At 36.6% G+C, this 22,665-nt stretch overlaps 1 protein-coding gene across 1 annotated transcript in view; it reads right to left on the minus strand.

Moving 5' to 3' along the window:
• The window catches only part of LOC100126660 (glutamate receptor ionotropic, NMDA 2A-like), a 271,249-nt gene that overhangs the window by 69,606 nt on the left and 178,978 nt on the right, over positions 1-22,665 (minus strand). Inside the window, exon 4 of the mRNA XM_018239071.2 lies at positions 3,068-3,660. Within this exon, the coding sequence (XP_018094560.2) occupies positions 3,068-3,660 (593 nt within the window). The remainder of the gene's footprint in view (positions 1-3,067; positions 3,661-22,665) is intronic.

Consider the following 22,665-nt stretch of genomic DNA (forward strand, 5'->3'; position numbering starts at 1 on the left):
TATTAATTTGTAGCAAGGGTACTGAAAGGTCAACATCTTATTTTCAACTGCAAATGTCTTGAATTCATAACCAGCTATTCTGGGTTAGGATTAAACATACTCCATCTAAGACATGCTTGGAAATCTGTTCAATGTTGATTCAACTACAACACATACCAAAGCTTCACATTATTAATTACAGCTGTTTTTAAATACTTTTAAGAAATTATGGCATACTTACATACTTCTGCTTCCATCTATAAACATTTTTATCTCTGAATAAGTTTTTTATAAGGACCCTCACTCCAGTCTTAATGAAAGTGTACATTTTTATTCATACTTGTGCATCCAACGTTTTGATCTGCATTCGGGCCTTTATCAAGGAACCTTGATCCTTGATAAAGGTCTGAATGCAGGTTGAAACGTTGGATGCACAAGTATGAATAAAAATTGACACTTTCATTAAGACTGGAGTGCAGGTCCTTGTAAAGCTTTGTATGACTAATCTTGACCCTGCACCCAAAACGGATAAAGACTGGATTTAAGTGCTAGCGTTTATCAATATATATATATATATATTTTCTAGAACTAAAGGAATTCTGTAGGTGCACCGAGTGCTGTTGGCTCCCCTGCACAGCCGGAAAAGAGGCAGCATGAATTGGGACAGATGGGTAGGACTAGTAGGTTTTTGCAGGAAGTTCCGATAAATCAACCTACTTTTTTTGAGTACCCTTCTTTATATATTCTATATATATTATGCACTGGCATATTCCTGTTTTTCACTCAAAGGACCAGATTCAATTCAGTGAGAAAAAGGTTTATCATGTGAAAACTCTATTAAAATATATGGGGAAAAAAACTGGTACTGAATTAGGAGAAAAATTTTATCTCTTGAATCTCTTGATTCAAGGATTAGGTAGGGGGAGCTGTGGAGACTGAAGGGAAAGGGCGAGTCCTCGAGGCAGGAGCTGTATGTGCCTAGGGAACACTTGAAGGGAAAGTAGGAACAGGTTGATGAGGGTGAAGAGTCAGTCTGGATCTGGTGCAGAACAGGAATGGAGAGGGCGAAGATCAGGACTGGACTGGACTAGGCAGGAAGAAGAGGGCAACAATTCAACAGGAACAGACTGGACGGGGCAGGAGTGGAACAGGAACAGACTGGATGGGACAGGACGGTGCGGGCGTAGATCAGATCAAACTGGGGATAGCAAGACAGGACTGGAGCGGATAGCAAGACAGGAGCAGAAGGAGATTAGAGCAGGATAGCAAGAGAGGACTGGAGCAGGATAGCAAGAGAGGACTGGAGCAGGATAGCAAGAGAGGACTGGAGCAGGATAGCAAGAGAGGACTGGAGCAGGATAGCAAGAGAGGACTGGAGCAGGATAGCAAGAGAGGACTGGAGCAGGATAGCAAGAGAGGACTGGAGCAGGATAGCAAGAGAGGACTGGAGCAGGATAGCAAGAGAGGACTGGAGCAGGATAGCTAGAGAGGACTGGAGCAGGATAGCTAGAGAGGACTGGAGCAAGATAGCTAGAGAGGACAGGCAAGACAAGGTCAGTACAAGGTGAAGTCAGGGCAAGGTACAAGGTGGAGCAGGAAGCAGAAATCAGGAACAAGCAAGGCAGGGTCGGATCAAGGTCAAGACTGGGAAGGTACAAGATAAGGTAAAGCAGGACAAGACAAGGATAGGCAGACAAGGCGGAATAATAAGGGAAAAGGGGCAAGATCTAGAACAACCTAGTCAGGGGCGCTGCCGCAGTACTAGGAAAAACCATGCAATGCTCTGGCAAGGAGTGGTCTAAGTGCTGACCTTAAATAGGGAAGAGTCAGCCCTGATTGGCTGATTAAACTAGACAGCAGCTGGGTTGGGGCTGTAGATGCCAAACAGGCTGCAGCTGAGCTGGAGCTGGAGAGGCCAATCAGGTGGCAGCTGGGCTGGGACTGCAGAGGCCAGGTTACACATTGCGAGCAAGCCTACAGGCTGCTCACCTGGCCAAATGGTCAAGGCATCGAGCCAGAAACCCAAAGGTCCCCGGCTCGAATCCCAGCAATACCTGTCACTTGATAACTTTTTCTCAATGAATTCTGAATCTGGCCCAAAATATCTCCAAATTCTTTTAAAAGTCTTAATGATGCCTCGCTTTGTGTGTCTTTACCCTATTAATGGTAGGGAATTGGGGAGCAGATAAGTGAAATATATACTACTTCATGTGGCCAAAAACTCTACATGCAAATTATTTATACATTGTACGTGATGGACCAGGGTCTTTCATACGTGAGATTGAAGGGACAGGTGTTTGTACATACTACACAACGAAGAGGTCTGCAATTAGAGAACAGATAAAAGCAATTCGAGATCAGATAATAAAAGAATACTTCTAGATACAATTTAGGTATGGCTGTGTACATTGCCTTTTTTATAGTCCCTTATGTTTCTAATGAGCTAATTGCATGCTAAAATGAAAGGAAAGATAATTGTGTTGAAGGAATTTATAGAATTCTCTTTATAACTTAATCTGAATTTAAATACAATGGGAGTATTAGATATATTTCATGTTTAAATGTTTATAGCAGACTTAAGTTTGGTGATCTTTCCAAGATCTCTTATCTAAAAAACATCAGGTCTCAAGCATTCTGGATAATACATTCTTTATCTATACTGTTTATAATACAGCCTGTGTTGATAGTTTAATCAATGATTTTTAAACACTATGGTCCAACAGTTTGTTACCCCCTGATTCATATGCAATAATACTTCAAATATATACAGTGTAATATATACCAGAACTTTATTCTGAACTGGAAAATTCCTGTATTTTGGAATGAAGCAACTCAAGTCTTAATTTTATATTGATTTGCGCACTATATGCAGTAGCGTAACTAAGGGGTGCAAACTCTTGAAATATGTCTTGGGTAACTCATAATTTTATGCGGAGGGGCAAAAAAATCACAGTAGCATTGTGCTTAATAAATGTAAGTCTCTTAGTTGAATGTATTTGCTCCCATATTGCATACTGTGTTAACATTTCATCCCAAAAAGATTAGCCTTGCATCAGATACAGTAAAAATATATTAATTAATGTCTTACTTGCGAAGAGTATGAAGTGGTGGATCATTTCTTTCATTTTGACCATAACAACTAGTTTTTGCTTCTGGAATCACAGAATGTTTTTCCAACATTGCTGATGCTGCTGTGGTTATAATTCCAAGGCCATCCCTCACTCTAGCTTCTATACCATAATCCCAGTCATCATATGACACAGAAACCAAACCAGATGGAAACTCATATGGTATTAAATCTGTGTTCCCTGTTACTAGGCTAGGCACAATCCAGACATAACCATATCCCATAAGGCCAAGGGAACGGGCCTCTTCAAAAATGTAAGTTGCTTCATCCTTTGAACAATAAAGGAGTATAACAGAAGAATGGATTTTCTTCAGCAGTGTTAGTGTTCTTGCATCTGTATATGATGTATCCAAAGTAATATAATTCTGCACTTCCCAGCCAACAAAACTATTGTCCACAGTAGTCTTAATGAAACTTATAAAGTCTCGATATCCAGGAAAAGTGCTTGTTATGACGGAAAATACATGCCAGTCATATTCTTCCATAATATTCAGCATAACAATGGCTTCCTGCTTGATGGAAGCTCCAAACTGGAAGAAAATGGACATTTCATCCTGAAAAAAGAGACAAAAGAAACATGAATAGCCAGGAAGGAAGTGAATATAAATTATATGCAAAAAGGATGAGAACAACATAAAGGGACTTTCTTTCAGAAGGTGCAGACTTACTTATTTTCTAAGGTTGCCATATACATATATACATGTTAATTAGTTGGTTGTTTTTATAGCATCGTCTTGAAGGTTCCAACAAGTTTAACAATGCAACTTTTGGTAAAAAGATACGTGTACCATGACAGCTGATTTATTTTAATGTCCAACTTTTTTTGTGTTATGTTGAATGCTGCTATTGAGTATTATGGAAAAAATAAGTATTATGTTTAATGCTTCTGTTATTAAATCTTTGTTTTGAAAATCCTACATATGTTTGCCATGCCCATTCTATTTATTCTGTTGAATTAGTTGCACATGGTAAAACCTAAAATATTAGCTATTTTGTGTGTTGCTAGCTTGGCCTGTTTGTTCATGAAAAGACTTACATAATTACTGCTAAGGTAGCGTTCTTGTGTTCTTGGCCCTGTTATTCACATATGAAATTTGTCTGACTGAAGGAGCCAGAAGCAAGTTTAAGGCCAATTGTGTGCACACAGAGTGCACTTAAAAGCACCCTCTGGCAGCTGTTTGGCACAGAAAAGCTAATTTAAAAAAAACTTCAAGCAGCCCAACAAAATATCTCCCCAGTCTCTACCAACACTGTGTTTCTATTCTTCTTTGTACTTCAGATAAAGAACCATCAAACATGCCTTGTCTAATACAGTCACCAACTAGACAATAATACAACAGCCATATTTTGATTCATAAGCATTTGAATTTTACAGCCTGGGTTGCAAAATGTAAACTGTCCTCAAACCATTAGAAAAGGTATGCATTATACTCCATAATATAGTCTTTATCATGTTTCAGAGCACTGTTTCTAAGCCTTTTGTCCCTACTAATGCTATTTCTCATTTTAAAATGGTTCCTCTATATGAAAAACATACATTCATTTTCCAAAATATTATAAATATCTGCATTGTGACTGCAAAATTACTAGGGTCTGCATCACAGCTCCTCTATCTATGTATTTCTTAATAGACTGTTTCTAATGTATATTCACATGTTTATTTGCATACATTACATATCAAACTAATTTAGATGGATCATGAGCAATGAATATTTCCAAAGATGATTATAGTTTTATGAAGTTCTCTCTAGGCTTTACAAATAACTTTCATTTTATCTTAGAGACTTGCACTAATTTGGCACTAATCTAATTTGGCGTATAGGAATATAGTGTTTATATTCATGCCTATTTAAAGGGGCAGTGTACCCCCTTGTTCAAAATGAGTACAATGAATAGGGCTTGTCCTGAACATACTTTCTGCATATTACTTTAATTAAGCTTAATATTCATTGGCTTTTGTTATTTCTTAGCTAAGCAGATCAAACATGAAAATTAAAGCTAGTCCATATTGAGTTTACTGGAGTTTAAAAAACTCACATGAATTCAAAATTCGACCCTTGATAATTGTGCCTCCCCAATTATACAGATAATTCCCCTACATAATAGACTCCTAATTACAAAACACCAAACACAGAGTAGCTTCAATTTTTTACTTTGCCTTGTTTAGTTAAAAAAATAAAAAGAATGATTATTTGTTATTATAACATTAGGCACAAGCCCTATTATTTAAATTCATGTTAAATAAGGGGATACAGTATACTACCCCTTTTATACTGTATGTGTGTCCCTATGTTAATTTGCTATAGGATTATGGAATGGAACCTTCTTTTCTTTTCTTTTTTAATAGCACCCCATTACCTAAATATAGGAAGAATAATATAGTGATGTTAAGTGTATTACGATCCCAGGGGGTGGCCCTTATTTTTTAAAATGGCAATTTTCTATTTATGATTACCCAATGGCACATACTACTAAAAAAGTATATTATTATGAAAATGGTTTATTTAAATGAAGCAGGGTTTTGCATATGAGCTGTTTTATGCAATATCTTGTTATAGAGACCTACATTGTTTGAGGTGTATAGTTTTCCTTTAACTGGTTGCTACTTTAGATAGATGTATCTGCTTATATAGTATTATTCATGTATTGAATAATCAAAGCAACTACAGCAGCAGTTTTGAATAAAATTATTAAAGAACATATAGTACAAATTACTCCGATTTCTACGTTCGATGAAACATTTGAATTCGATCGAAAATGACTAAATTGACTCAAAAAAAAACTTCGACTATCGAATTTATACAATTCAGTGGTCAAATTTCGAAGTTTTACCACTTCGAAATTCGACCCTTAGTAAATGTGCCCCTAGGTTTCGTGAGTAGCATTTATGTTGTAGTCCACAGAGCTTTATCAAATATATCAGCTATCCTATTCTTCTATAGTATAATGCAAATTAAAGAAAATCCAGATGAGAATTCCCAAAAGAGGTAAAAAAAAATAGAAAGCATTTTCTTTTCTTCAATATAATTTTACATTTTTGGGCAAAGCTTTGTATGTTTTTTAAAAATACTCTTACCCATTAAATCTCATCAAAGGGATCCACATTTATATCATCATAAATTGCTTGAAAGTCAATAAATGTAATTTTAGAGATACAAAAAGCAAAGATGAGCTAAAGATGAAGCACCTTGGCAATTACACATCAATTTTAAACTCCAATGGCAAAGACTGAATCATACTTCATATATATGTGCAGCCTCAGGTATAATCACTAGCCATGAGTAAAAATACAAATAATAGAAAAAAAAGATACAGATATGGGATCTATTATCTGGAAACCTTTTTTCCAAACAGATCCAAATTGCAGGAAGGCCAACTCCCATAAATTATTTCCCTTTTCTCTGTAATAATAAAATAGTACATTGTACATGATCCCAACTAAGCTATAATTAATCCTTATTGGATAATCCTTTTGGGTCAAGTTTAAATGTTATTTTTGTAGACTTAAGCATGGAGATCCAAATTACAGGAAGATTTGTTTTTCCGGAAAACCCCAGGTCCTGAGCATTCTGGATAACATGTCCCATACCTGCAATATCATTTAAATTTCAATACACTATACCACTCTCTTATAAGATTTGTTCAGTGTCTGGGCAACTTTACAAAAAGGGCCATTTGTTGGTTTGAAAATTAAATTATTATAATTTAATATAATCATGTTATTAGAGACAGAAAATGTATAAAGTATAAAGCTACAATCTAGAAAAGATTATTTTAGGTAACTAATTAGAAACCCTTTATTATATAATGTCACGTTTGTTTGTTTTAAAATGTAAAGGAAATTGTCAAAGTGACTTTGGAATCGCACACTGTTTAACAGTTTAATTTGGTTTTGTTGGTGTGCCAGTACCAGTAATAAATAACAGTTATGCATGTAGCAATGGCTCTCTATCAACCAGTGCAGAACATCTGTTATTAAGCAGCAAAGTAAATCAATGCTATTTAAGTTTTTTTGAAGTGCCATGAACACAGTAAAATAGAAAGGCTTATTAGAAAATTGGCACCTGCAAAAAGGTGGATGTTGTGTTTAATTCCAAATTCTTATTATTGTGTTCATTTTTTTTAATCATCGTTAATGAATAATTATGAACATACAGCAGCACAGACAGATTGAAAAATTGTGTTTACAAACTCCGGCACATTGTTTAGTTAGGGAGTTTGGAAATCAGTAAGTAGGAGGAATAGTATTAATAGTGTACAGTTTATCTAAAAAAATCTATCCAATCCCAATTCATGTCAGTTACTCTCAAGTAAATCAACTAGGGTACTGGATATACAGTAGATTGCGTGAAAGGTATCATCATTGCTCTGTAATATATTTAACTATACATAGCTATTTACACAAGCTTTAACAATGTTGGGGTATTTTATGCCAGTTTATTGAATTTAAAGTTAAATCTCTTTACCTACTGTAAACGAAGTATCTGTAGCCACAAGTTTCAGTAGCCCCAAGCATTACCAAAGCAGTAGAGTGCTAAGTTAGGTAGTTTTTCAGATAAAGGGTCTGAGGTTTGTGGTGATAAGCTTCTGCTTCATAATTTGAGAATACATTAGGAAACATCCTAGGATAAAACATGTTTAGAGACCAGATGAAAAAAAAATTCATCTTACCTGGTTTATGATTAAACTAGATATTTTTCAAAGATATAGTAAAATTTGATGTTCAAAAAATGTACTTTGAATAGAAACCCTATTTGTATTAGAGGGTTTGTAATCAATTCAACATTGCCGTTCCCTTTACTGAAACAAAATTTCTGCACTAAAACTTCATTCTTGTTCAGGTAACCTTTGCCACTCCAGCTGTTGCCTAATGAAAACCAACATCATCTTTAATTTGCCTTTGGCTGTCTTAGGGCTGGTTAAGTATGATTACTCTGAAAATTGAAAAAGTTAATTTTAATCTAAATTATTTATATTATATTGCGTTGATGATATTACAGCTGTGTTTAAGCAGTGGTTAATTAGTCTGAACATCTTAAATTACATTTCAAAATTTAACTCTGCCTTTATCACTTAGGAAACACTTTAATTATTTACAGACATCATGCTAACAGAACACATGCCACTAATTCACAATACTGTAAAGGTCTAGTAGAAGCAACAAATTATGACTGTATATTATATAGTGTAACCTGTTCTGTTAAACATACAAATAAACACATGACAGTTTCTGAAAAGAGCCCTCACAGTGTTAGTGGAAGAAGGGTGTTGAAGAATTATAACTCTCAATAGTACAAAGCAGTTGGTTTCCAGTGGATCTTAAAATAGATGATAATTCTCTATTTACAGTAATGTATCTCTTGGAGAAGAGACACGTATGACCCAGTACAGTTCATCATTTACTCAGGACTTTAGACTCAATCGAAAATGTAATTTCCCAAGAAAAGGCCCTTCAAGTTGAACAAGAAAGAGAATACCTCTCCAAGGTCTGCGGGGTAACACCCAGGATTACTAATCCTTCTACTCGCCTCACTGGAACATCAGGCTGCTCACTAGCTACCCTGATTCCAACTCTCACTCCTAGAGCACGCTATTACAAAACTATCCTCACACTATCTTCACCTACTTGGCCTTTTTCTGCCCAGTTCCATCCACCTCCTCAAACAGGTGGTATCCAAAGAGAATGAGCACATGCTGACTTTGCCTTCTAAAGATTAGGGGGCCGATTCACTAAGGGTCGAATATCGAGGGTTAATTAACCCTCGATATTCGACTAGGAATTAAAATCCTTCGACTTTGAATATCGAAGTCGAAGGATTTAGCGCAGATATTTCAATCGAACGATCGAAGGATAATTCCTTGGATCGAAGGATAAAATCCTTCGAATCAAACGATTCGAAGGATTTTAATCCAACGATCGAAGGAATATCCTTCGATCAAAAAAAGTTAGCCAAGCCTATGGGGACCTTCCCCATAGGCTAACATTGACTTTGGTAGCTTTTAGATGGCGAACTAGGGGGTCGAAGTTTTTTTTAAAGAAACAGTACTTCGACTATCAAATGGTCGAATAGTCGAACGATTTTTACTTCGAATCTTCAATTCTAAGTCGTAGTCGAAGGTCGAAGTAGCCCATTCGATGGTCGAAGTACCCCAAAAAAAACTTTGAAATTTGAAGTTTTTTACCTTCGAATCCTTCAATCCTAGGGAATTTCCCATTCCAACTGTAAATTATTACCATACTTAGGTGTCTTAAACTTTGGGGCAGTGTCTGCAATAATGGGTTACTAAGCCTTGACTCCAATACATTAGCATATGCTACAAAATCTCTACATATAATTCTCTAGCAGATTTAATAATAATAATAATAATCATAATAATAATAATAATATTTGTCTTATTGATAGAGAGACATGAATCTTATTTCCCTGTATATTGCTTATTTCTTTTTAACTATGCAAAAAAATATAATAATGTTGATCAGCTAAGGAAGAGACGTTGCATAGTTACGTAGTTAAAATGGGTTGAAAAAAGAAAAAGTCCATCAAATCAAGTTCAACCCCTCCAAGTGAAACCCAGCAACCATACACACACCCCTCCATACCCTCACCTAAATTATTTATACACATATCTATACTAACTATAGAATTTAGTATCACAATAACCTTTGATATTATGTCTGTACAAGAAATCATCCAAGCCATTCTCAAAGGTATTAACTGAATCAGCCATCACAACATCACCCGGCAGTGCATTCCACAACCTCACTGTCCTGACTTTGAAGAACCCCCTACGTTGCTTCAAATGAAAGTTCTTTTCTTCTAGTCTAAAGGGGTGGCCTCTGGTACGGTGATCCTCTTTATAATGTCCTCTAATATACTTGTAAAGTGTAATCATGTCCCCTCACAAGCACCTTTTTTCCAGAGAAAAAAATCCCAACCTTGACAGTCTACCCACATAATTTAATTGTTTCATCCCTCTAACCAGTTTGGTTGCACATCTCTGCACTCTCTCCAGCTCATTTATTTCTGCACAATTTAGTCATCAGCAAAAATAGAAACAGTACTTTCAATGCCCACCTCCAGGTCATTAATAAACAAGATGAAAATGGCAGCCCCCTTATAGAGGAACATGGGGGTAAGGAAGGTAATGTAAAAGCATTAAAATCTGGTAAATCTGTTGGGATGTATAAACCCTGGAGCAGCCTTCATTTTCCTTCTGCACACAATAGATTTTCTGTCACCCAGCTAACTGCCTAATCATCCTGTTGCTGTTGTGTTCCCCCCACACTATCTGACACCACTAGGTCCTGCTCAGTGAGCAAAAGACTCCTTTCAGGATTGTCAATCGACTACAGTGTTGCAATTTGTTGCTCTAGTGCTCTAACCCGAGCCTCTAAAGTGGCAATTTGCGCACAACCGCCACAGAGGTAAGCATTTTGGAACTCTTGTTCCAAATCTGCATACACACAGTATGGTAGACTGTGCACTGGGTCAGACCTTCAAGTTTGCTAGCACTCAGTTACAGATCAAAACAGGAATAAAAAAAAATTGGGGTTTAGAACAATCTTTTGACCTAGTTTGAGCCTTCTTTAGCTTGAAACTCCTGTGTTTGTAACTCCACTTACAAAGCACCTACCAACTCCTGTGTTTGTAACTCCACTTACAGATCCCCCACTTAAAGAGCAAACACTTAAGAGCAGCTAAACACTAGAGCAAGCTCCACTGGAGTCCCAGGGGTTCTATTTATACAGTCTGTTCAGGTGCAACTAATCAAACCCCACTCCCTCAAACTGAGGGAAAACTAACTACAAAGTAAAGCAGGTAGTGGCAAACTTGCTGTAAGCACAAAAAGCACACCAAACGTTGCTATTTAGCACCCAAGACAGGAATAAAAACTATAAAAATAAAAATTCGAACCTTACTAACAAATACTTCTGTTGATTAGTTTGCTTTTAGTTGGTTTTTCCAGTCAGCAGCCTGTTGAAATATCACCCAAAACATTGTATTTGCCTGTACTTCTGTTGCAATAAATCAAGAATTCCTCCCCCCTTTCCACTGCCTGGTGAGGAAACATGTTGTTTTTCTGTTTGATACTGAAGCCTTATTCTGTGCCTTATAGAACTATTATTTACACTGGCCATATGTTATATTTAGCCCAGGCATGTGACCTAAAATCTGTATCTACATCATTAGAAACAATTCCTCTGTCCCTCAACCTCCTTTAGAAAGAACACAAAGCCAAATGATTGATTACAAGTATTTATTGTTTCTTCTTAAAGAGGCGGTTCATGTTAAAGTGAACTTTCAGTATGTTATAGAATTGTCAATTCTAAGCAACTTTTTAGTTTTTTTTTATTTGCTTTCCTCTTCTGAATTTTTCTAGCTATCAAATGAAGGTCTAACAAACAAATACTCTGCAAGGCTACATATATATTTTCATGGCTACTTTTGACTCATCTTTCTGTTCAGGCCCACTCCTATTTATATTCCAGTCATTATAATTGCATTAATCAAAGCAATGCATGGTTGCTAGGGTAATTCAACCAGATTGCTGAACTGATAAACTGGAGACCTGCTAAATAAAAAGCAAAATAACCATAAATAATAAAAGAAACTGAAAACCAATTGCAAATTGTCTCAGCATATCACTCCCCACATGACACTAAAACCCCTTTAATAATGTACCTTACTGGTTGTTATTTTTGCTTTTCTCTATGTATATGGACATTTTTAATAAAGGTATGTTAACTTAAAAAAAACAACAATCACCTTAAACAAACATACCCCCATATGTAATAAAATGCCCAGGAGCAGTAACCCATAACAACCAACAGGATTTTAGCTTTTAAACAAGTTACCTGTAAATGCTACCTTCTGATTGGTTGCTATATTTAAGTTTTACAAAGCTTATCTTCTTAGCTTTTGATCCAGTCTTAACCAGGGGAAATTATTTCAAAATAAAGACCTCTTTTTAAGATTTTTTGTAGTTGATGATTTTGGGCAAGCTTCAGTGGCTTCAGTAAAGCTACCTTTTCACTCAGATGTTCAGGGTTGTTTATTGGGAAATCATGCTCTTAAGTCACCTCCTTCACGCACGGATGACTACACTTTCATCTGCTATCATTCATACTTCATGTCTGTGACCCTTATGAGTTATTGGCATCATATTAAAAATAAAGCTATGCATTGCAGTGTTAACTCTGTCTTTTCTATAACTGCAGCAAAGATTTTGTTCTAGCGCCTTGAACTTATGTAAAATTACTTAAGATAAGAATTATGATGAATCCTAGACAAACCTGGAGTGACATTTCAAATTAGTTGCTTGCTTTTGAGATTCATATTCTTTTTCTGAACCCAACTAATGCCTAATCCCTTTATATATAGTGAATAAAGTACCCCCTCTTGTAAAATATAAGGATATTATAAGTTACCGAGGAGTTTCATGACCATATAAAAACACGAGGCCGAAGGCCGAGTGTTTTTATACAGGTCATGGAACTCCGAGGTAACTTCTAATATCCTCATATTTTGCAACTGGGGGTACTTTATTTATTATAATACACAAGTTTCAGTGAGTCATGTGACAGAAATGACATCAGAACTCACCGTTTATAACTGATGACATCAGAACTCACCGTTTATAAGGATATAATTTACAGGATATTCATGGCTTTTGTGTATTATATATCAATAACTTATTCAAGCAAATCAATGACCGTAAAGTAAATGCCCAGATTGTAATGATATTTTCTAGGAAAATGAAAAAACTTAGAATTAATTTTGTATAATGGAAAACATGTCTATAATTTACACTGGATTACTGATGCAGCACAAAAACTTTACTCCTAACTTCACTCCCTCACTATCTGATTTTCTCTTTATTGCTCTTTTGTAATCACCCATCACAACAATCAGATGTTTGCTCTCACTATTAAACTTGTAAATGCTATGGTTGATATGTTGCTTAGAATTATGACTCCAGGAGCAAATGTTTAATGTTATTACAAAACTCTTTGTTTTTTTTAAATTCCCTGAATCATTTTTTTATAACTAAAAAACTTTTTGCTAGACCAATTACTTAATTCCTCTAAAACCTGTAATGCAAAAGTTTGCCATGTAAAAGCTTGCAAGATCATTTAGAACATGTAGGAGTTGTCCTTTTTTTAGTTTTCTTAAATCCTCAAATTAAAACCTGGTTAAGTAAAGGTCAAAGGAAAGGACCCCAGGTGGAGAAGTTCGAAACAAGGACTGAGAGAGAAAAACCCAACTAGAAAGGTTATTTGCAGCAAGTAAATTTAACAATATATTTCAGATTACATGTATATTTGTAAATGATCCTTGTTCTAAACTTTATTCTTTGCACTGTGTGATGCTGTCTTTAATGCTAAATAAAAAATTAAAAAAAAAAAGATTTTTACTGTGTTTCCCATGTTGGACTCTTTGGGGCAAATTTACTAAAGGGCAAAGTGGATAACGCTAGTGAAAATTCGCCAGCGTGACGTCATTTCATTACTTCGCCAATTTACTAATGGGTACTGGCGTAAATTCGCTAGAGAAGTGGACCTACTCTAGCGCTACTTCGCACCCTTACGCCAGGCGAAGTTGCGCTATGGTGAAGGGACGTAACTGCGCTAATTAACTAATTTACGGATTTTACTGAATGTTACCTCTTGCGCCAGACTTGCCTTCGCCACCTTAGACCAGGCGAAGTGCAATAGAGTAGATAGGGATTGCTTCAAAAAAATTTAGATTTTTTCTAAGTCCCAAAAAACACTGGTGTCTTTTACTTTTTTTAAGGGTGATAGGCTGAAAAAGATCGTACATTTTTTTGGGGTACCCTCCTTCCCCCCTACATTTCCTAACATATAGCACCTAAACTATACAGTGGGCACATGTACAGTATAACACAAAATAACTACTCTATTTTATTTTATGAAGCTTTCCCAGGCTTGTGTAGTGTAATGTATTTGCTGCTACATATACGTCCATTGTACTTTAACATGGCACTGTATGCAAATTAGGCATCGCTAGCGTAACTTTGCTTTGCTTGACAAATTAACGGTAGCGCAACTTCGCTACCATTCGCCTCCCTTAGCGCAACGGATTTTAGTGAATTAGTGGCGCCCTGGTGAAACTTCGCTAGCGCATTTTTGGTGCTTAGTGAATTTGCCCCTTTGTATCATTGAAGTTTTTTGACTTGCTAGTCACTGAGCCTTAGCATAGAAAATTTCCCTTTATTCTGCATATTACTTATGAAGTACGGGCATGGGACCTGTTATCCAGAATGCTTGGGACCTGGGGCTTTTCAGATCATGGGTCTTTCCGCAATTTGGATCTTCATACTTTAAGTCTACTAGAAAATCATGTAAACAAAAACAAATTAAATAAACCCAGTACACTGGTTTTGCTTCCAATAAGGATTAATTATATATTGGTTTGGATCAAATACAAGGATATGTTTTATTATTACAGATAAAAAGACATTTTTTAACCTTTAGTTTATTTGATTATAATGGAGTCTATGGGAGATGCATTTAAGTTCAATTGTAGGCTGGCACAAACTGAACTTCACTCTGAACTTCACTCCGAAATATGATGCAAATAAAAGTAATTTGTTTAAATGAAAGGGAACATCTCAGAGGGGAAGCCTTATGCGTATCATGGACTATGACTAAGTAATAATGCATTTTTCCGGATAATGTGTTTCCGGATATGGATCCCATACCTGTACTACTTTGATATATATATATATATATATATATATACATACACACACACACACACACACACACAACCACAAACACACACATATATTGCAGTGTTAAAGTAGCATGAAGAAAAAAAATCCAGAGATTCCTTGATAAATTGCACTTTTGTATTTCTGGTTCCACACAGTGAGCATCTCATCCATTTTAATCCACATTCTCTATGAACTTGTGACCTATTTCATAATTCTACTAGAAAGCGCTTATTACTCTGGTTTCTGCAGATCTTTGCAGAAGACAGAGCAACATGACATAGCCAAGAGCTCCCAGGACTGCAGGAGGCTTACGTGACATGGGAATAAAACAGTTATCAGCTTGCTTCAGTTGGTATAACATATATCAACCCACTTACTTTATTGTGGCTGCAGAGCGTACATTTAATACTTTTAGGTCACATACAATAGATTTCAACTTCTAAAATGTTACTAACCACTATTCTATCATTAGCCAGCTGCCTGCTGCAATGGAACATATAAACTTGTTAGATGTGCATAAATTCTAACAAAAAGAACTGCATCATTGTGGATAGCGCACTTCAGTTACACAACTACTGCTTCCATATTTCTAGGTAATGTTTACCTACCAGCTCCAGCCTTGTCCAAAACAGAATGGGAAGAGGCTGAGCGCTAGATAATGGCATTGCACATTCAGATCAGTTACACTTCATAGGTCAAAGGGAATATACACACCAAACCAGTATGGCATATTTTCACTTGAAAATATTTAGTAAAAAAAGGAGGACACAGATTATTCTATGAATTGAGCCTTTCTGTCTACTTGTGAATGGCTTGTAGGCATTTATTGCATTGAATAGCTGCCATGTTGTACTGTTGCAAAAGAAATACGTCTCATATAGTATGTAGAGTTAATAAAACAGTGCATTCTGGTGGTAGATTGTTGGAAAAAATGGAAATATATTTGCTCAACGTTTCCAAAACAATAACTTTTAAACATAGTATTGCCTAAGATAGGAGTATTCCTGAATTTGACTTCCTTAGGTAACATCAATGCTCACATGTTCTGCTGTAACTGTTATATCAAAACATAATATCCTACACTGAACTGAAACTTGTGGCCAATTCACCAAACTCGAGTGAAGGATTCAAAGTAAAAAAACTTTCGAATTTCGAAGTGTTTTTTGGGCTACTTCGACCATCGAATGGGCTACTTCGACCTTCGACTACGACTTTGAATCGAAGGATTCAAACTAAAAATCGTTCGACTATTCGACCATTCGATAGTCGAAGTACTGTCTCTTTAAGACTTCGACCCCCTAGTTCACCATCTAAAAGCTACCGAACCCAATGTTAGCCTATGGGGAAGGTCCCCATAGGCTTGCCTAAGTTTTTTTGGTCGAAGGATAATCCGATCATTGGATTAAAATCCTTTGAATCGTTCGATTCGAAGGATTTAATCGTTCGATGGAACGATTATTACTTCGATTGTTCGATCGCAGTTTTTGCGCTAAAATCCTTCGACTTCGATATTTGAAGTCGAAGGATTTTAATTCCCAGTCGAATATCGAGGGTTAATTAACCCTCGATATTCAACCCTTGGTGAATTTGCCCCTAAATGTAGCATAGAGTACAAACCAGACATCGTCATTCACCAAGGCCCAACGCAGTTTGGCATAGCTTGCAAGCTTACCTGGGGGGAGCAAACAGCTTCTTCTAGTAAAATAATAATAAAATAAAACTTTACAGAAGAAAAAGATAGGAAGAAAAAGGTTTTACAGCATGTTTATGTTTGAATAAAAAGGTTACAGCTTACAGTTCACTTTCAAAGTACGACTCTTAAACAGTGCATTTTGCTTTTTCTTCTAAAGAGTGACAATTAAACAGAGTTTTCACATAATGTAATTGGAAAGGCTACGCTAAACAAAATAGAATTATTTAGTGAACCACAAATAATTGATGTGTGGGGATCATAAAAATGGCACTGAGAGTTCCAGGTCAAATCTGTGTCTCTTTTGGATATGTGCTGACATTTTCAAGTCATCTGTAAGATCTTGAATATATGAGCAGTAGAAAAAAATCTCCAGAAAACAAAATTTACATGGTGTTGCATCAAGGCTTTTTTGCAAACTCTGATCAGGATTTTTACCATATCTAACCAACTGAACTGTGTCTTTGAATATATGACATTAAGATATGCATATCTGAAAATTTGTGTCATGTGTCGCTCATATGCCCTTAATTTTTTCATTATGCACCCCACAAATTGTTTAAAAAGAATTTAAGCAGGAAAATGTAGAGACATTTATCAGATTTGCACTTCACAAAGGGGCAGATTCACTCAAATTTGGATTTCTATTTCATGAATCATATGTTTTCTCTCAAAATTTGTGTTTTTGTAGGGATGCACTAAATCCACTATTTTGGATTTGTCCAAACCACTGAATCCGTTGTGAAAGATTCGGCCGAATACCGAACCAAATTCTAATTGAGGGGTGGGAAGGGGAAAACATTTTTTGCTTCTTTGTTTTGTGACCAAAAGACACAAATTCCCTTCCCTGCCCCTAATTTGCATATGCAAATTAGGATTCGGTTTGGTCAGGCAGAAGGGTTCTGAATTCTGCTAAAAAAGGCCAGAGCACAAACCGAATCCTGGATTCGGTGCATCCCTAGTTTTTTGTATTTAAAAATACAAAAAAAAATACAAAACTTTAGAAATGCAAGATTTATTAAATGTAAAAACCATGAAAATCTTTAATACACAAATGCACCAAGTATAAAGCGTTGCATCAATGGGAGCTGCGCTGGTCCTATTGGACCATTTTTAATCAATTCAGACATTCAGAAGTTCTGATTTTTTTCGCTATTAATTACCTGAAAAACTCAGATTTTTAGGTAATTATTTATTTTTTAGCACATTGTTTCAGAATTTTTTTTACATTCATTCTTTTTATATTCTGATCTTTTAATAATTTTCATGGCATTCATGGTCATGCTATAAAATGTTTAATTCATTTTAAAACATAATTAAATTAAAATTGCCCCCCCTTAAGAACTAAAATCCTCCCCCGTCCCCCCCTGATGTGGCCCTGGGTCCAATGGCTGTATTACAAATAGCCCATTTACAAAAAGTTTTTAGGGAAAATAAATAAATAAAAAGTCTAATTTAACCTTATAATTATGCCAAAAGTTAGCAAAGGGGAAAAAAAGAAGTAGAAACCAAGCATATAAAAACAAAACTATATTTAATTGACTAAGCCTATTCATAAACAGGACTATTACAAAACATGTCATGTGCTAGTATGCAAACTATGCAATTGCACACACATAATTAATTTGCTCAATATACACAATTCAAATGCTTTTAATCAACCCATCCACCTGGAATTTGATACACAGGGGCACATTTACTAAGGGTCAATTATCGAGGGTTAATTAACCCTCGATATTCGACCATCGAAGTAAACTCCTTCGACTTTGAATATTGAAGTCGAAGGATTTACCGCAAATACTTTGATCGAACGATCAAAGGAAAAATCGGTTGATCGAACAATTAAATCCTTCGAATCGAAGGATTTTAATCCATCGATCAAACGATTTTCCTTCGATCAAAAAAAACTTAGAAAGCTTATGGGGAAGGTCCCCATAGGCTAACATTGATGCTCTGTAGGTTTAAAGTGGCGAAGTAGGTAGTTGAAGTTTTTTTTAAGGAGACAGTACTTCGACTATCGAATGGTCGAACGATTTTTACTTCGAATCCTTTGATTCGAAGTAGTAGTCGAAGGTCGAAGTAGCCTATTCGATGGTCGAAGTACCCAAAAAAAACCTTCAAAATTCGAAGTTTTTTTTACTTCGAATCCTTCACTCGAGCTTAGTAAATGTGCCCCACAATGTTAAATATTTAATTTCATGGCATGGATATGTGATTTAAATATCAAGGCAATATTCTAACAATTTAAATAGCATTTAATCCATGCTATAATGGATGTAAGCAAGGGCACGCTATACCTAAATTAATCCATTAATCCAATCAACTCCAATTTGCTAGCCTAAACAATTCAATATTACAGCATCTCTTCAGAAACATGTGGACTATAATTATATTGTTGCTAGATAAACTGATCTTCTTGCAAATGTTCTGTTAAAGAGTCTGAAGTGAGCGTTACAGGCACACCAATTTAATTTGCAAAATGCTCATGCACACCAACACAACCACATTGCATGTTAAACCAAAGCTCCATAGCCTTAGTTGACAATCAATCTTGGTTGAGCAAGCAAATACATGGAATTAAATCATTGGGTTCCATTTCAATTTGAATCATATAGTATATTTTATTGTGAAGCAGATAATGGAACATATCAATAAAACCAGCAGAGAAAGGCCTAGGGTTGGGCCGAGTCAGTTCTAAAATAAAAATTACTATAGTAATATATACTATATTAACTCATTATTTATCACGGCATAATATCCTGTGTTTGGCACCCACAGCTCCATTTCCAAAGTAAGGGCAAACCACTTATTAGAGGTGACATTGCTCCTCAAAAAAATAGATAAGCCATACACAATTATTAGATAATCAGATACTATAGCAAATATAGTTGTGTTAAATAAATAAATGCAAATATTGTTATATAGTCTTATAAATAGTGTTGCCTTTAGAAACTACTGACACAGCAAACAGACAAGAGCTATTTTGCAGAAGCTGTTATCAAGGCAAGCTATGCATCATCCCAACAGTTTGTGTATGGAGGACCTAATGCCCATATTCATGTACAGAGAGGGGAAATGTGAGCAGTGCACTAGCATCTGGGTACAGAATGGAATGTGAAAGTGGTTTCTATGTCTGAGAGGTGGGTAAAGAAATATTTGACTGACAGCTGAAATTTTTTAAATGTGTTATGAATGCTTTAATAGGGTTTCATGTTTAATTTGAAAATGACTTTTATTATAAAGCTTTTGTATATCTTGGCAACAGGTCTCCTTTAATAGATTTCACAAGTACAGCTCCTGGCAGCGTTAGTAGACTGCAGACTGCAGACTTTTAACAATTTAAAGAAGTGAATGCAATTCAAAAGTTGCTAAAAAGTCCTTTTTCAGAGTTTGACATCACTAGCTAATTAGCATTTCCAAACCTTAAAGGAGAACTAAACCCCAAAAATTAATATTGTTAAAAATGGCATACTTTACATGTTGAACTTATTGCACCAGCCTAAAGTTTCAGCATTTCAATAGCAGCAATGATGCAGGACTTCAAACTTGTCACAGGGGGCCACCATCTTGTCTACTTTAAAGCAAATTTCCAATAGGTATTTATTAAACAATGATTTATTTATAACAATTATTTTAGAGTTTGCAAATGTAGTTGCATCAGTATCTGTCTATTACAATTGCCTCTGCTTCTTTACTAAATACTCCTATGAATACAACACAGAAAGGTGCAAGTGCAGTGTGTAAAATGCAATTTCAGATCAAAACCTTATATTTTTACCCATCACACACAGCATTAATTCCCATAATTCCAGCAAAATTGGAACTGGGCTCTGCACTGTGTCTGCTGCAATTGGTCCTGTTGTGTTGTAAATTGGATGCATATTGCATCTAGCATATATTAAGACTAGGGATTCGGGAATTTCTGGAGAAATGCAATTTCATTGGCGTGCATCAGAACATCCTGGGGTTGTGACTGTAGCTTTTAAAGTGCTTAAAGGGGAAGGAAACCTAGCTGGCGCAAACCGGCCGACCCTCCCTCCTCCCCCCCTGGCAAATGCCCCTAACTTGTTACTTACCCTTCTGCGCAGGTCCAGTCCAGGGAGTTCACCGACGAACCGACGACATCTTCTTCCACGCGATCTTCTTCCTGCTGTGAACGGCATTTTGGCGCATGCACAGTAGGATCATTTCGCCGGCACGGATCTACTGCGCATGCGCCAAAAGTCACGCGCATGCGCAGTAGATGGTACCGGCGAAATGATCCTACTGCGCATGAGCCGTTCACAGCAGGAAGAAGATCGCGTGGAAGAAGATGTCGTCTGTGAACTCCCTGGACTGGACCTGCGCAGAAGGGTAAGTAACAAGTTAGGGGCATTTGCCCAGCGGGACGGGTAGGCCAGGGGGGAGGAGGGAGGGTGGGCAACAAACGGGAGGGGGGGTGGGGGGTTTGCGCCGGCTAGGTTTCCTTCCCCTTTAAAGTTTATTCAAGAATAAACTGCCTGAATCCAACATGGTTTGTGCTTACACACTTCTTCAAATACTCATGGCATCAATAATCAATTAATGTGATTGGAACTGAATAAGCCTATGTCAGTAGCATAACCACAGGGCACCAGAACCCCCACAAAACAATCCTCAGAGGAGCCTGGGCCCCAGTGTGCAAAGAGACCTTTCCTGCACCCAAACACTTCCACATGTACGTGCCTGCTGTAATTACTGTAGGTGGCAGCAAGTGCTGTAACTTTTTTTGGCAGTAGCTATAGTAGAGTGGCTATGGAGGAAGTAGACCCCATGGAATGGAACCTCCACGACAGCAGGGTCTGCTTCCTCTATAGTTACAGCACATGTCTATGCTTTTAATAGGTAGTCTGAGGATTTGGCCTAAGGGACTGTTTTCCAGATCAGTACAATTTATCTGTAAGGTGTGTACCTTTCCCACATACAATTATGATGTCATGAAGCCAATTTTTTCTGTTACATCAGTACACTGTGCAAAAGACCAGGACATGCTCACTTGACACCAGTGTCCCCAAAGCATGCATGTGCATGCAGCACAAAATGGCATAAAAATTACCTTTAAAGGCCTATTGACACCAATGAACTCCAATGCCAGTTTGTTATGGTCAACCTGGCTGTTGGTAGACTTCTATCTTTAAAATGATCCCCTTATTCTGGTTTGTCCTTGGCTTCTCTTAACTCTGCCGATTTGCTGCCTGTCTTGTTGCCTGGACATTGGGCTTGTTGTTGTATTATCCCCGTGTACTGAACTTTGAGCTTTCTCTTGCTTGTCTGTGAGCCAGTACTTATGATTAGTTTTGTTACCTGCCTGTGCTTGTATACAACTGCAAAACAGTGGTTAACCCTGCCCATAACTAAGTATAATATGCTGCTGACATCTGTGCTTAAACCTTGTTGTGGAGTGATATGTTACAAACTTTTGCAGAGTAGGGAATCCAGTATTTGGATTTAAATTAGAATTGAAGGCCTACCCATCTAGGGAGAATGTCTGCTCTCTGTGTCTTCATTTAGAAATCTTCATAAAAAAACTTGAAAATAGTCAAATTTTTGTTAATATTATTAAATTATGCCTATACTGAATGCATTTCCATATTGCCCACAGGCAGTCCCATAACTGAACTGCTGATTTTTGCTTAATCCTAACATATAAAGATAATTAGATGCATATTTAAAAGTTTAACATTCTCATAACAGAGTATAAGAAAAGCAGAGTCACACAATATACAGAAATAACTATCTGGCTAAAAAGACTTATAAAACATAATACATAAACATATAAATGGTACCTAGGTCCTGAATCCAACACTTGGATTCAGGGCAGATTTACTAAGGGTTGAAGTGAATTCGAGGGAATTTTCGAAGTAAAAAAATTCGAAATTCAAAGTAATTTTTTGGATACTTCGACCATCGAATAGTATACTACGCCTTTGAATTTACTTCGACTTTGATTCAAAGTAAAAATCGTTTGAATATTCGACCATTCGATAATCAAAGTTATGTCTCTTTTAGCGATGGGCGAATTTGCGCCGTTTCGCTTCGCCGGAAAATTCGCGAATTTCACGCGAAATTCACGAGACGGCGAAAAATTCGCGAAACGGCGCCGGCGTCTCGT

The sequence above is a fragment of the Xenopus laevis genome, chromosome 9_10S (genome assembly GCF_017654675.1).
Source record: "Xenopus laevis strain J_2021 chromosome 9_10S, Xenopus_laevis_v10.1, whole genome shotgun sequence".
Lineage (NCBI taxonomy): Eukaryota > Metazoa > Chordata > Amphibia > Anura > Pipidae > Xenopus > Xenopus laevis.